This window comes from Hylobates moloch, unplaced genomic scaffold (genome assembly GCF_009828535.3).
Source record: "Hylobates moloch isolate HMO894 unplaced genomic scaffold, HMol_V3 SCAFFOLD_12, whole genome shotgun sequence".
In the NCBI taxonomy this organism is placed as follows: Eukaryota; Metazoa; Chordata; class Mammalia; order Primates; family Hylobatidae; genus Hylobates; species Hylobates moloch.
The window spans coordinates 101,849,863-101,865,560 of record NW_026652287.1 but is presented as its reverse complement, the minus strand read 5'-3'; the positions used below and the strand labels follow the sequence as shown (position 1 = coordinate 101,865,560).

At 48.3% G+C, this 15,698-nt stretch overlaps 2 protein-coding genes and 1 long non-coding RNA gene across 9 annotated transcripts in view; 1 reads left to right on the top strand and 2 right to left on the bottom strand.

Annotated features, from left to right (window-relative positions):
- LOC116479192 (killer cell immunoglobulin-like receptor 2DL4) overlaps positions 1 to 1,526 on the bottom strand; it is a 32,670-nt gene extending 31,144 nt beyond the window's left edge. For all 3 annotated transcript variants that reach the window (XM_032171126.1, XM_032171129.1, XM_032171130.1), the window contains exons 1-3: positions 1,493 to 1,526; positions 1,034 to 1,069; positions 26 to 307 (exon numbers count right to left, since the gene is read on the bottom strand). In XM_032171126.1, coding sequence (XP_032027017.1) covers positions 26 to 307; positions 1,034 to 1,069; positions 1,493 to 1,526 — 352 coding nt within the window. The remainder of the gene's footprint in view (positions 1 to 25; positions 308 to 1,033; positions 1,070 to 1,492) is intronic.
- LOC116479208 (uncharacterized) lies at positions 854 to 1,955 on the top strand. The gene is made up of 3 exons (XR_004250955.1): positions 854 to 896; positions 981 to 1,177; positions 1,486 to 1,955. It is a non-coding gene; the product is annotated as an uncharacterized LOC116479208 (long non-coding RNA).
- A 1,562-nt stretch (positions 1,956 to 3,517) lies between these two features.
- Positions 3,518 to 15,208, bottom strand: LOC116479196 (killer cell immunoglobulin-like receptor 3DL3). Of its 5 annotated transcripts, none has more exons than XM_058425978.1 (9): positions 15,160 to 15,208; positions 14,889 to 14,924; positions 13,833 to 14,117; positions 12,255 to 12,554; positions 10,362 to 10,687; positions 6,441 to 6,462; positions 4,808 to 4,912; positions 4,300 to 4,352; positions 3,518 to 4,199 (listed from the first exon to the last, which is right to left on the bottom strand). In XM_058425978.1, the coding sequence occupies exons 1-9, from the start codon at positions 15,191 to 15,193 to the stop codon at positions 3,990 to 3,992; spliced, it is 1,371 nt and encodes a 456-aa protein (XP_058281961.1). In that variant the 5' UTR covers positions 15,194 to 15,208; the 3' UTR covers positions 3,518 to 3,989. The 5 variants fall into 5 exon arrangements, with proteins under 5 accessions (XP_058281961.1, XP_032027041.1, XP_032027038.1 ...); XM_032171150.2 differs by having other exon boundaries at positions 12,255 to 12,518; positions 15,160 to 15,193; XM_032171147.2 differs by lacking the exon at positions 6,441 to 6,462 and having other exon boundaries at positions 10,388 to 10,687; positions 15,160 to 15,193.
- Between the last annotated feature and the right edge of the window lie 490 nt (positions 15,209 to 15,698).

Sequence of the window (15,698 nt, the reverse complement as noted above, 5' to 3'; positions counted from 1 at the left end):
GAATCCCAGACAGGAGCTCTCTGACCTGTGACCATGATCACCAGGGGGTTGCTGGGTGCCGACCACCCACTGGGGGAGTGTGGGTGTGAACCCCGACATCTATATGTCCCTGCGTGTGCTGGGGTCACAGGGCCCATAAAAAGGCTGTTCCAGAATATTCTGTTGTAGAGCTCAGGGACAGGCACCCCATCTTCCTTGTACAGACTGAAGTTGTTAGATCCAAGATAAGAGTGACACCGAAGAATCACATGTCCTGGAGGCACCACAGTGCTGGGCCAGGCAGACAGCAAGGGCTTGTCCTGACCACCTTGGGGAGAAGGTGGCGCCGCCTTAGAGAGGAGGATGTGGAGCCGCCCCTCCCCCACTGTGCTCAGAAGATTCTATTCGCTTTCCACGTTTGTATGGCTCCTACCACACCTGGGTGCCCAGAGCTAAAGGAAGGACCCATCCCACAAAGACATGGTGTCTCCCTACAACAAAAATGTCAGCTGAGAACTTTGAGCAAGAGCTGAGTAAGAGACTCCTACTAGATTTGAATAGTGTAAGATTATTCACACAAACCAACACAAGGCAGACATGGGGTGGAGGGCGTGTCCTTTGCGAATGGAATATCAGCCGATGCGTGAACCACAATACACAACTGAGCCCCCATCAGAGGATTTGGAATGTCAGGGCCATGGCTGTGGTTCCCCCACCTCTTAGGTAGAATGACAGCAGCCACACTGCAGCCCCCACCTTCATGGAAACACTGAAGGGTGTGAGTTACACCTTTGTCCTCAGAGGCCTGCTGTTCCTACCACTTCCCCGCCACACACCCCAGCTTTGAGCACCCCAGTCTAACCCTGGTCCCCAGAGAACTTGACTCTGCCAAGGGAATGAAAGGCCAGGGAGGCGAGGTCAGAACTGTGGGCCGAGCATCCCAGTGTCCCCTCTTCCTAGTTTATGAGAGATTCCCCGACAGGACTTCCCTCCCGTTTCAGGACAATCCTCTTATGTGGGGAGATGACACCCCAAGGTTTGGAGAAGGACTCACCTTCATGTGGCCAGGCCCCCTGCAGCAAGAAGAACCCTGGAAAGAAAGATCATGATGAACGATCCATCTGCACGCAAACCCGGCCTCCCTTGCTGCCTCCACTGGGCTGTGAGTCTTGGTAGCCAGGCCCTTCCTGGGCTGAAGGTAGCCTCACCCTCACTGCCTACCTGCACCCGAGAACAGGGCTGTTGGCTGTGCAGAGACCCAGCCTCCAGGCCCATATCCCTGCCCCAAGCCCATATCTCCACTCCAGGCCCATATCTACAGTTCCAGGCCCAAATCTCCACCCTGGGCCCATATCTCTAATCCAGGCCCATATGTTCACCCCAGACCCATATCTCCACCCCAAGCCCATATCTCCACTCCAGGCCCATATCTCCAATCCAGGCCTGTATCTCCACCTCTGGGCCCAGATCCCCATCCCCGCACTCCCTCCTTCTATTCCCTTCCAGGACTCACCAACACACGCCATGCTGACGACCAGGAGCGACATGGTGCTGCCGGTGCAGACAGGCGGCCGCGCCCCAGCTCAGCTCAGCAGCGCACAGGATGTTATCTGGCGCCCTGCCCATGCAGTTTACATGCTGACCACATCATGGGAGGGTGACGTACGCAGGCTCTTTCTACCTTGCATGAGGCCCAGTGGGTGCTCGCTCAAGAGCGGAACATGGCTTCCTGGAAATTGTTCCAACTAGAATTGACACCTAGTGTCCCTCACTATGACCAACCAGAAACACGTCTCAGATTCAACCTTCCCAAACACGAGATGCCTAAAATCTGTGCTGACATGAAAGACTTCTCATGTATTTTTATTATTTTTATTTGAGATTCAAACTCTTCTTCCTGTGTAATATGCAAAATATCTAATAGGTATTATTAATGTTTCCAGAGTAATTGTGACTGATAAACCATTAGAATGTTTCATGCTTGTATTTCTAGTATTACAGCAGAACAAGTTTAAATGATTTAAACTCCCGGGGAAGGATTATGCAATTATTTACAATCTTAAAATTGTACTTTATCAGCAAAAACCACACATGTAAATTCTGGATTTTTGTAGTTTTATCTAAAATTTGTCTCATGACCCAAGATTCCAGAGTCCCAACTCATGGTTTGCTCTCTCTCTGTCTTCCTCCCTCCCTCATTTTAAATTTTACAGAAATATCCAGTAACATAATGCTATAGAGAATCAAGTTTCCCCCAGCACGTTGGGAAGCCGAGGTGGGCGGACCAACTGAGATGAGGAGTTTGGGAGCAGCCTGGCCAACATAGTGAAACCGTGTCTCTGCTAAAAATTGAAAAATTAGCCATGCCTGGTGGCAGGCACCTGTAATGCCAGCTACTCAAGAGGCTGAGGCATGAGAATCGCTTGAACCTGGGAAGCGGAGGTTGCAGTGAGCTGAGATTGTGCCACTGCAGTCCAGCCTGGGCGACAGAGCAAGACTTCACCTCAAGGGAAAAAAAACAGAGCAAATAGCCTATAATAACAAATTAGAGGACTCCGGCTACTAAATTTAAAGGGTTCTATAAGGCTACATAAAATGCAGCATCCTCAAGAGAGTGGACACAGAGAGCCTCTTAGCGGAAAACAGTGTCTAAAATACACATCTGTGTACACACAGTCCCTTTATAGTTGACAAAGGCTGCCATGTGGCTTAAGGTGGCATAGAACGTCTTCTCAATAAATAATATTAAACCAAAGGGTTACACGTAGGAAAAAAATAAATCTAAACTTATTCTCACACTATAAAAACACGTCTTAGTTTTTATCTAGTTATTGTACATTTTTTATGATTTATATTTAAATTTGAGAAATAAAAGTCATATACAATCATCCTGCACTATTCGTGGGTGATTGCTTTCAGGATCTCCACTCAGATACCAAAATCTGCAGATGCTCAAGCCTCTTACATAAAATGGCACAGCATTTGCATATAACCCATGCACATCCTCCTGTATACATGAAATCATCTCTTGATTACTTATAATTCCTGATACAGCCTACACACAGCTTCATTTGTGTCCGTTCAACATAGTTTTGCTTTTCGAAACTTTGTGGATATTTTCTCTGAATATTTTTGATTTATATTTGGTTCAATAAACACCTGTAAACCCCACAGATATGGAGGAGCGACTGTATATTTATAGTATGAAAGATGATGTGTTGATATGTGTCCCCGTGGAGATGAGACTAACAAGGTCTATGACTCTACAAATGTTTCATGGTGGAATGACTCTGCCAGCTTTCCAGGTCTGCAGAGAGTAAGAATATCACTTGTTCATCTGATTCACGATCCTTGGAACCTCCTGTGTGCTGCATCTTTGGAAGGAAATTGGAGTCTCAGAGACAAATCAGGCTCCACCCTGCTTCCAGAAGCTCAGAGTCCAGGGGTGAGAACCCAGTGGAGAACAGATGGGGTTATGTGGACATGGTGATGATAATACCGGAAGCCTTAGGCAAGAAGAGTCCCATTACCGAAACCATGAGGGCAGACATGTTTATTTGAAGGAGGGAAAACTACATTGAAATTATTTCAAAAAATTTATAAGTTTTACTGCTGACAGAGGCTGAAAGATAGTCTGAGGGGAGGTGGAACAGCATGAGGGAAGGTGGAACAGCACGTGTCTAAGTGCCGTGTTAAGAGGGAGCCTCTTGTGTGTTTGGAATTGTGAGTTCCTCAGTGTGATCGCAGCCTCACGTAGACTAGGAAGTAAGCCAGTTAGGTTGGAGAGGTGGGCAGGGGTCAAGGGAAATGGAGAATTGTGGGCTAAGCAAAGGAGTGTGTTTTCTCTGCAGCAGGCAGTGGGAACCTTAGACATTTGTAAGCAAGAGAGAGACACCAGATTCGTGGTGTGAGGAAGAGCGATCCCCTAAGATGAAGACTGACGCCTTCAGATTCCAGCTGCTGGTACATGGGAGCTGGCAAGCCGGGTTTGAGACAGGGCTGTTGTCTCCCTAGAGGACCCCCTCAAGGCCTGACTGTGCTGCTCGTGGGCAGGAGACAACTTTGGATCTGGGCTCAGCATCTGGAAGTTCCGTGTACATGCTGGTATCTGTTGGGGGTGTCTTGGGCCTCTGAGAAGGGGGAGTTATTTTTCTCTGTGTGAAAACGCGGTGATCCAACTGTGCGTATGTCGCCTCCTGAGGGTCTTGATCATCAGAGTCCTGGAGAGAGGGAAATGCTGAGTGAGGGAAGGTGCTCACATTTTTCAGGACTATTAGGGAATAAGACTCGATCCACGAGGCTAGGCTGAGGAGGACCTACCTCCCTGTTCACTGTTCTGTTCCCTGCAGGCTCTTGGTCCATGACAGCAGCATCTGTAGGAGACGGAAGTCAACAAAACAACTCGGAGGGCACTTCTGGGTCCTCATTTCATAAGCAGATACCAACATACAGGGGAGGCCGTAGGTGCCTGAGGTCCCTCAGTTGCCAACAGCAGACTCAGACATTCTATCTTTCTGAGCTCCTATCCCATGAATAGCTCTGAGTTCCCATCCCATTGATTCTGTCTCCCACTTTCTACCTGTCATGGAACCTTCTCCTGGATGTGAGTGGCTGCAGGGGACGTGAGGATACAGTTCAGAACCAGGCAATGGTCTGTGAGCTGAAGGCAGGGGCAGGGTGTCTGGTGCTCTCTCTAGAAAGCTCTGCTTCTGTGGCTCCTGCCTTGGGGCAGAGACCATCCTGCTGGTAAGGAACACACACCCGTGTGCTCCCATCCTGCTTCCCCACACAGCCCTGAGGTCTCTGGCTTCTGCTTCGTGAGACTTACTCTTTTTGTTGGAGCACCAGCGATGAAGGAGAAAGAAGAGGAGGATAGCAAAGGGGACGATGACCACTGAGGTCCCAATCAGAACGTGCAGTTGTCTGGAGTTACCTGGAGGAAGACAAGACACCAATACGAAGCTAATCATAGCAGTTCCTCTTTATGAACTGTCTCGCATTTCTTGATTGACAGTTAACCACACACAACGTCTCTTTAGGACAAGCACCCAGATGGCGGGAAACCCAGCCTTTTCCTGCTTTCTCAGTTGTAGTAACCATAGAACGTGCTGAGGATACAACTACTTTAGTTTAGATGTTTGACCCCTTCAAACCTCACATTGAAATTTAACCCCCAGTGTGGGAGGTTGGGCCTCTTGGGAGGCTTGGGAGGTGTTTGGGTCATGGCGGTGGATCCATCATGAACAGATCAATGCTGTCCCAAGGAGACGGGGTTAGCAAGTTCCCCCTCTATTAGTTCCTGGAGAGCTGGTTGTTAAAAAGAGCTCGGAAGCTCCATCGCTCCCCCTCCCCCTTGCTCCCTCTCTTGCCCTGTGATCTCTGTGGTCTCTGCACAGACAGACCCTCCTTCCCTTCTGCCAGAGTGGGAGCAGCCCAAGGCCATTACAAGAAATAGATGCTGGTGCCATGCTTGCAGTACAGCCTGCAGAACTGTGAGGCAAACAAATCTCTTTTCTTTAGACGTTACCCAGGCTCAAGTGTTCTTTTAGAGCAACAAAAATAGACTAAGACAGCAACGTCCTGAGATCAGGACGAATGTCCCAGAACAGCCTGGGCTGTCTTCCAGTTCTTCCTGGAGGAGGACGTCATGCAGTGCTTTAGCTGAGTGCTTCCTGTGGCTCCAGGGTACAAAACCCAGGCTGGGCTGCTTTTTGAGTTCTCCTAGCTACAGTGCACATGAGGTGACTCCATGTGTCCTGAGCAGCTTTTCTGAGCCTTGGGAAACTGGTTTACATTGACATGTAGGCTTCTGTTGTCACTTGCTGCTTATCTATAAGTAATGAACCTGCCTATGTCATGTATTCTCTGTGTGTTTTGTCTCCCTGGAGTGATGGTGAGTGATAGAAATTGGCATAGGCCCAGGTGCAGTAGAGGAGGTGTTGAGAGTCTTCTCTGGGAAGACTGGACTGGGATTGATACACAGTGAATGTGCTTTACAGTTTCTACATCCACAACCCTCTTGACTCCAAAAAATTACATTCTCCAAGAAAAGAAAGAAAAAATGAAATGAAGATCAAAAAAGTGAAGTAGAACTGACTTAAATCAAACAGCCATGAAATAATGATGGAGCCCGGGAACAACGTGCTACTTTTTGTGATCTCCTGAGACATATATTAGGCTGCTGTTCCACCCGAGAGGCATGGGGAAGGACCACCCCCTCCATCATCTATTGTTTCAATATAGCCTGTCCTTCTGTGAGTTAGTACGAAATGTGACCAGGGCCTAGTGCCGGCACTGGTCTCTGAGTCCAAGATCTGAGCTCACTCCAAAGAGTATTAGTGTTTACCTCCCCATGATCTATCTGTATCTCCACAGGTGATTGGAAGTAGGGATGAGTTGGGGGATTTGGGTGAAGGGGCAAGTTTTATGCCATGAACAGAGCACGTTCTCTATTCCAGGACCTGTGCTGGTGGGTTCAGGAGGCTTTCACATTTTCCACATGGTCTCAAGCTCACAGAAAGCCAAATAAGGAAGAGGTTTTAGCCTGATTGTTTAATGGATAAGATAAAGGGTCACAGAATTTAATACAGAGAAGTAGAAAAATGATGGTTGGTATTCAGCTGCCTTTGTAATTTCTGTGTGTTATATTTATGTATTTTTTATTTTTATTTTTTGAGACAGAGTCCCCCTGTGTCAGGCTGGAGTGCAGTGATGTGATCTCAGCTCACTAAAGCCTGTGCCTCCAGGGTTGAAGCCATTCTCCTGCTTCAGCCTCCCCAGTCGCTGGGATTACAGGCACGTGCCAATGCACCGGGCTAATTTTTGTATTTTTAGCACAGACAGGGTTTCACCATGTTGGCCAGGCTGGTCTCAAACTCCTACCCTCAAGTGATCTACCCGCCTTGGCCTCCCAAAATGTTGGGTTACAGATGTGAGCCCCCATCCACAGTCTTGTATATTATATCATATTAGGTCCCTTCATTTGCACCACCCCTCATGTGTCTATCACTCCTCTGCCGGGTATTGATGTAGATGTAGAAAAAAACACATCTCTGAAAGAAATTAATGAAACAAGGATTAAACTACTAGGAAAAATCAAACCCAGCAAGACCTGCATGCAAATGATTCTACTTCACAAGCATACCTTATAACCATCTTTCATTCCTTTAGTGTGTAAATCAACCCTACGTTTCACCAGTGGGGCGGGAATTGCCTTTTCCACGGTCTCCTAGATTCCAGTTACGCACCTGGGCCTCCCTGATTTTCATGTCAGTCACTATTAATCATGTAGGGATTCCTGGTTACCCCGAGGTGAATCCAAGGGCTGTGAGTATAAAACACACACTCCTTGTTCCTCCTTAGTTTCCTGTGTACCCAGTGTGCTCTCCATCTTTCTACAGTTGTCTTGTCATTCTCCCCAGCTCATTCCCAGCATCTGAGGCAGAGCCTCTTCCTTGAACGTAAGAATGTTTCCACCTTTGTGCTTTCACCACTGAGAGCTCATTGTGGAAAATCCTTCCGCCAATCCTCCAAGGGTTGAATCCATTTTTTTCATTAAGGTCACAAATATTATCTGATCAGTGAGACCTTCTCTGTCACCTGAAATTATATACTCGCATTATCTATTATTTATTTTAAATCCTGGCTGGATGCAGTGGCTCACGCCTGTAATCCCTGCACTTAGGGAGGCTAAGGCGGTGGGATCACTTGAGATTGGGAGTTTGAGACAGCCTGCATAACATGGTGAAACTTCATCTCTACTAAAAAATATACCAAAAAAATTAGCCAAGTGTGGTGGCGTGTGGCTGTAATCCCAGCTACTCAGTAGGCTGAGGCAGGAGAATCGCATGAATCCAGGAGGCAGAGGTTGCAGCGAGCTGAGATTGTGCCACTGCACTCCAGCCTGTGGAACAGAGCGAGACTCTACTCAAAAAAAAAAAAAAAAAAAAAAAAACACAAACCCAGATTTGGTGCACAGATGCTTCCCAATGGATCATTCATTTATTGGTACCCTTGTGCATTCATTTTCTGCCCTTGCATTTAACCATCTGAAATGTCAGCATCCCAAGAGCAGAGGCGAAATGCATCCTGTTTACCATTTGTGGAAGGCAGGAGAATGCTGTCCCACCCCAAAATGTCCCTGTCTTAGCCTCTATAGCTTGTGAAGATCTTATTTTACAGGAAAGGAGGAATGAAGATTGCAGATGGAATTACGGTTGCTAATCAGCTGAACTTAAAAGGAGGGTATCCTGGATAATTTTAGGGAGATTATGATGGATTATCTTGGTGACCCCAATAGAATCCCAAAGTCCTTAAAAGATGAGGAAGAAGGCAGAGCCGCATTCAGAGAAAGAGGTGTGGGTAAAGAAGAAGAGTCTGAATGATGCCATGTGAGACATGACCAGCCTTTGTGGGCTTTGAGGAAGGAGTAAGGGGACCAGGGGCCAAGGAACGTGGGAGCCTCTAGGAGCTGGGAAACGTAATCCAAGCAGATTCTTGCTTGGAACCTTAAAAAGAAATTCAGGCTTACTGTCCCTTTGATATCAGCCCAGTGAGATGCATTTCATACTCCTGAGTTACAGCACCGTGAGATAATTAAGAAAAGCATGTTTTCACCCACGAAGCTTGTGGAAATTTGTTATGGCAACAATAGGAAAAGATTCCACACTGCACAGCCAGAGCATGGGGCATTGGCTGAACGAGTGAGTGAGTGGAAGTGTCGTGTGCATAAATAAACTAAATTCTCTCTTACTCCAAGTCTCTTGCTCTGCTGAGTCAACCAGGGTTGCATCTGGTACACTGTTGATACGAATATAAATTAGTACCGCCATTACGGAGGAGAAGAGTCCGGAAGTTCCTCAAAAAATAAAATGAGGTCGGGCACGATGGTTCATGCCTGTAATCCCAGCACATTGGGAGGCCAAGGTGGGTAGGTCACTTGAGGTCAGGAGTTGAAGAGCAGCCTGGACAATGTAGTGAAACTCTGTCTCTACTAAAAATATAAAAATTAGCTGAGTGTGGTGGTGGGAGCCAGTAATCCCAGCTACTCGGGAGGCTGAGGCTGGGGAATCTCTTGAATCCTGGAGGTGGAGGTTGCAGTGAGCCCAGATGGCACCACTGCACTCCAGCCTGGGCAACAAGAGTGAAACTCTGTCTAAAAAAAAAAACAAAAAAACAAAAACCATAAAACAAAACGTAAAAAGACACTTCCAGAGGATCTAGCAATTCCATGACTGGGTGTAAACCCAAAGGAAAGCATCAGTGTGTTGAAGTGATATCTGCACTCCCAATGACTGTTCCAGCACTGTTCACGGTAGCCAAGATATAGAGTCAACCTACCTGCCCATCAGTGGATGAATGGATAGAGAGAATGTAGTACACACACACTGGAGACAACTCATCCATAGAAAGAGTAACATCCTGTCATTTGCAGCCACATGGATGGAACTGGAGGTCATTACAAATATTTCCATTTCTCACTGATATGCACGAGCTAAAAGGTGGACCTCACAAAGGTAGAGAGTCGAATGGTGGCTACCAGAGGCCAGGAAGGGAAGGGTGGAGGGTAAAAAAAAAAAAAAAAGAATACTAATTAATTAATTAATTAATTTTGAGAGCGTGTCTCTCTCTGTTGCCCAGGCTGCAGTGCAGTGGCATGATCTCAGCTCACTGCAACCTCCACCTCCTGCAATTAAGTGCATCTCCTGCCTAACCCTCCCAAGTAGCTGGGTCTACAGGCATGTGCCACCATGCTCGGCTAATTTTTATTATTATTATTATCATTATTATTATTTTGTATTTTTAGTACAGATGGATTTTCCCTATGTTGGCCAGGGTGGTCTTGAGCCCCTGATCTCAAATGATCCACCTGCCTTGGCCTCTCAAAGTGTTGGGATTACAACCGTGAGCCACCATGCCCAGCCTATAAATGTATTTATGAACAGTAGACTTCATACTTAAAAATGGTAAAGATGGTAAGTTATATAGGTATATTTAACCTCAATAAATATTTTTTCAAATGAAAAGAAAAGGGTGTAGGGTTTGCTGGTGATGACATCTCTGTGTGAGTGAGAGGCCACGATGGGCTTCTGGGAAATGGGTAAGGTTGAGGGGCTGAGGGAACCTCTGATCTCCCCAGGCAGAGCCCGGTCTCCCTCCTCTGGGTCTGTTCTGACTGCTTTCTACATCGGCCTGGGTGCCTGGAACCCTGATCAAGGGCCTCCTTGCAGGCCGTACAGGAGGGTTTGGAGGTGTCCTGTCTGCCATCCTGCGCCCTGACCCCGCCCTTACACCCAGGCTTCGTCTTCTCTCTCAGCATCTGTCCATGCTTCTCTCCACCATCAGCAGGAAGCTCCTCAGTTATGGCTCTAGGATCACAAGACATGGGACAAGCAGGGTGTTTTCTCACCTGTGACAGAAACGGGCAGTGGGTCACTCGGGTGTGACCACATGTGGGGCAGGGCACGGAAAGAGCCGAAGCATCTGTAGTTCCCTCCGTGGATCACAGGGCCCAGAGGGAAGTCAGCCTGGAATATTGCATTGACCCTTGGCACTGCAGGGAGCCTAAGTTCACGTTCGTGGGCCTCCCCCTCCCTGGATAGATGGTACATGTCATAGGAGATCCGGGAGCTGCAGGACAAGGTCACATTCTCTCCTGCCTGAACCGTGGGGCCTGGCTGGGCTGAGAGAGAAGGTTTCTCATATAGACCTGGAAGGAGAAGAGGCAGTTTCCTCAGGGAGGTTCTTCCTTGTCACAGCTGCCTCCACCTGAGCTGAGAACTCACTCCCCTGCTCTATGGCCTAATGCTCTCTCTCTCACCCTCCACCCCATCTCTCTTCATGTCTATTTCCTCCTTCCACCTTCTCTATCTCTCTAGGTCTCTGACCTCACTTCTCCATCCCTAGCTATGTTTTCTTTTTTTGTACTGTTTTATTCTCTCTGATCCTCCTTAGATTGGTTGACTTGATCTTCCTGTTTCTTTAATTCTGAGTCTCTCACTTTCTGTCTTGTTCATAACTTTCTGCATATTTCTATCTATTATCTATTGATCAATCTATCATTTATCTATGTATCTATCATCTATCATCATCTGTGTATCTATGACCTATCTCTGTGTTATCTATCATCTATCAATGTATGTATGTATGCATCTATCCATCTATCACCATGTGTTTATCTGTCTTTCTATCTCTCTATGTCTATTTTTATATCATCTGTCTGTCTTTCTGTCTATCTACTTATCTATCTATATCATCTATCGGTCACTCATCATCTATTTATCTATCACCTATCTCTCTATTATCTATCCTCTATCTTTTGTCTTTCATCTATCTACATCTATCCATCTATCATCTGTCTCTCTCCATCTCCTTGTCTTCTCTGCCTCTCAGTCTCTCTAGTTCCCTTTTGGAATCTCTGCAATCCATCCCCACATCTTTATCTTTCCCTGTTTTTGTGCCCCTCCCTTAGGGCTCTGATTATAGGGCTTTTCTCTGCTCCCTTCCATCATACGCTCCACTTCTCTGCCCTCTTTTTCTTCTCTTTATGTGTCTGTGAGTCTCTCAATTCCCTTCTTCTGGTTCATTCTGTGTGTGTGTTCATGTCTTTGCTTTTTGATTTCCCTGATTTCACTCCGTGTCTCTCTGTGGGCTTTTGTTCTCAGTAATCCTATAACATGTGGTGTTATTTGAACATGAGCCTCAGAATCCAGTCTGGGGACTCCAGGATCTCACAGCATACAGGGGTTGGTGTTCTGCTCCCTCACCTGGGGCCATAGTGTCCTGGGACGATGACAGCTCCACTGCATGGAAGGCAGAGGTTTAAGAATAAACATGGCATCTGTAGGTGCCACAAGCCTGGGGCCACAGGGCCCAACTCAGGCCAGATAGATATGTCTCTTTGGGTTCTCCTGGTAGAGAACACTTTGTGGAGGTAAAACAGAATGGAACTTTCTAACCTGTGCCTGGTCTCTGAACAAAGTCAGCATGGAAGGACACCTCTCTCTGGGACATGTCTGTCTCTCTGTGTCTTCTTTACTTCTTTATCTCTTTTTCTAACACCCTGTATGGCCCCTCTGTCTGGCTTCTATGTTATGACATGTGGTCTGTACTTGTGTCTCCTGTTTCTCTGCCTTTGTTGGTACAGATCTCACCAAGTCACTTTCTCTCCATAGGAACCCCACACTCATCTTCCTCATGACCACCTGGGGCTTCCAGTCCTAGATCATTCACTCCCTGTCCCAGCAAGGGTGAGAGGCAGATCTGGATTCTCTCACCTATGATCACGATGTCCAGAGGGTCACTGGGAGCTGACAACTCATAGGGTAAGTGAGTGACAGAACCAAAGCATCTGTAGGTCCCTGCAAGGGCAGGTGTCATGGGACCCATGGAATAGTTGGCCTGGGAACCCGCATCATGGAGCTCTCCAACGAGGCACAAAGGGTCCTCAGTGATCCCCTCTCTGTGCAGAAGGAAGCGCTCAAACCTGGTATCTGACCAACATTGCAGGATGACCATCTCTCCTGATTTCACCAGGGGACCTGGGTGGGCCAGGAGGGAAGGTTTTCTGTGGACTCCTGAGAAGAGAGATTGTGAGTTCAGAAGGCGTCTCCCTTTCTCATCTCATTCATGGGACCTGAAATCAGTGAGGCTTCCCCTCCATGGTGTCTGTCTCTCTCCTCCCTGTCTGTGTCTCCGTATTCTTTTCTGTGCCCATAACCCCTGGTGCAGGTCCCTCCATCTGTCTCCCTCCCTCTTCCCTGTCTCTCTGTCTCTAGTAGCCCTGATTCCCTTCTCACTGTGCTCAGCATCATCTTTTAGGCTGTTGTATCTGTTTCCCACTAATCTCTTTCCTGGTGTTTATGTGGGGGTGGAAGAGGAACCACGACAGGCTGCATGTCCAGGCTCTTAGCAGCCTGAATCAATCTCTTTTGGACAGATTGGAAAGGCCGGCGGGACGTATGAACTCATCAGTAAGGCAGGCATCAGTGCCCCTGTTCCTGATGGGGACTGGGAGCCTCTCCTGCCATGTCTGTGCCTTCTCTGTGGCCCCAGCTTCCATAGGGTGGCCCCTGGGTGCTGGTTCCAGGAGCATCAAGCCCTCCCTATGTGGATCGAACCTGGTGGTAGCATCAGTATCCCACCCGTGCTAAAATCAGTGTAGCCAACCTTCTCTTTGTTTGGTTTCTTAACTTGTCCTTGACCTGGGTTCCTGTGTTGGTTTCCTGTTGCTGCTGGAGAAAATTATCACAAACATGGTGGCAGGAGAGAACACACTGACCCCTTCCACTTCTGGAGAACAGAAATTGGACCCAGTTCTCTCTGGGCTAAAATCAAGGCGTCTGCAGGGCTGTGTTTCCTCTGGAGACTCAGGGAAGAATCAGTTCCCTTGACTTCTCCAGCCCTTAGAGGCCACCTGCCTTTGTGGCTCATGGCCTTCCCCCATCTTCAAAGCCCGCTGTGGCTGATGGAGTCTCCCTCCGACTACGCTGTTCTAATCCCCACTCTCCTCTTCCTTCTCCTCTCATGAGGACCCTTGTGATTACACTGAGCACAGCAGGACAGTCCAGGCCGTCTCCCCATCTCAAGGTCAACTCATCAACAACCTGAGCTCCATCTTCCCCTTCAGTCCCCTGCCCTATAATGTAAATAGTCACAGGGTCCATGGATTACCATGTAGCCATCATTGGGGACAATTATTCTTCCCACCATAGCACCTATTTCTCTGTACTGAATCCCCCTTTACCCCAAATACAGTCGGGGCCTGGATGATGGGACCCTGATGGATGCCCCCACCAGAAGCTCTGGGATTCAGGAGGTGGGACAAAGAGAAGCCCAGACAGATAGCCTCTGACCTGTGACCATGATCACCACGGGGTTGCTGGGTGCCGACCACCTAGTGGGGGAGTGTGGGTGAAAACCCCGACATCTGTAGGTCCCTGCGTGTGCTGGGGTCACAGGGCCCATGAGGAAGCTCTTCCAGAATACTCTGTTGTAGAGCTCAGGGACAGGCATCCCGTCTTCCTTGGACAAACTGAATTTGTTAAACCCAAGACGACAGTGACACTGAAGAGTCACGTGTTCTCCTTGAGACACCACAGTGCTGGGCCAGGCAGAGAGAAAGGGCTTGTCCTGACCACCTGGGGGAGAAGGAGGCACTACCTTAGAGAGGAAGATGTGGAGCTGCCCCTCCCTCCCTGTGCTCAGAAGATTCTCCCCATTTCCATGTTTCTAAGGCTCCTACCACACCTGGGTGCCCAGAGCTACAAGAAGGACCCATCCCGCATAGACATGGCGTCTCCCTACAACAAGTGTCAGCTGAGAGCTTTGAGAAAGTGCTGAAGAAGCGACTCTTACTAGATTTTAATACTGCAAGATTAGTCACATAAAAGAACACAAAGTAGACACAGGATGGAGGGCATGATCAGCTAATGCATGAACCATAATAAACAGCTGAGCCCCCATTAGAAGATCTGAAATGTCAGGGTCATGACTGTGGTTCCCCCACCTTTTCTGGTAGAATGACAGCAGCCACACCACAGCCCCTACCGTCATGGAAACGCTGGAGGGTGTGAGTTATGCTCTTGTCCTCAGAGGCCTGCTGTTCCTAGCACTGCTTCTCTCCCTTCCTCTGCTGGTGACACCACTTCCTCCCTGCACACCGCTGCTTTGAGCACTTCAGTCTCCCCCTGGGTCCCCACAGACTCAGCCAAGGGAAAGAAAGGCAGGGGAGGGCTAGGACAGGACTGTGGCTAAGCTTCCCATGACTTCCTTTTCCTAGTTCATGAGAGATTCCCACATGGCTTCCCATGGTACCCCCCGTGGTCAACCCCCCGTGCTACCTGCCTCCTGTTTCCGGAAAATCATCCTATGTGGGGAGATGACAACCTAAGGTTTGGGGAAGGACTCACCCACATGTGGCCAGGCCCCCTGCAGCAAGAAGAACCCTGGAAAGAAAGATCATGATGGATGATCCATCTGTACATCACTTCCAGACCCATGTCTCCACCTCCAGGCCCATATCTCCACTCCAGGCCCATATCTCCACTCCAGGCCCATATCTACAGTTCCAGGCCCATATCTCCACCCCAGGCCCAGATCTCCACTCCAGGCCCAGATCTCCACCCCAGGCCCAGATCTCCACCCCAGCACTCCCTCCCTCGATCCCCTTCCAGGACTCACCAACACACGCCATGCTGACGACCATGAGCGACATGGTGCTGCCTGTGCAGACAGGCGGCTGCGCCCCAGCTCAGTTCAGCAGCGCACAGGATGTTGTGAGGGGCTCATGCACTTTACCTGCTGACCACATCATGGGAGGATGACGTATGCAGGCTATTTCTACCTCGCATGAGGCCCAGTGGCTGTTTGGTCAAGAGCGGAACATGGCTTCCTGGAAATTGTTCCGACTAGAATTGACACCTTGCATCCTTCACTATGACCAACTCAAAACACATCTCAGATCCAGTCTCTCATACAGGAGATGACTGAATGCTTGGCTTACATTAAAGACTTTTGATGTATTTTTGTTGTTTTTATCTGAGATTCAAACTCCTCTTCATGTGCTGTTTTCCCCAGGCTGGTCTTTGACTTCAGAGTTCAAGCAATCCTTCTGCCCCAGCGTTTCTAGCAGCTGGCAGTACGTCACAATCTGCCACACCCAAGTCACAACTTTTAGAACATTTTTTTTTTTGAGACGCAATCTCACTTCATCACCCAGC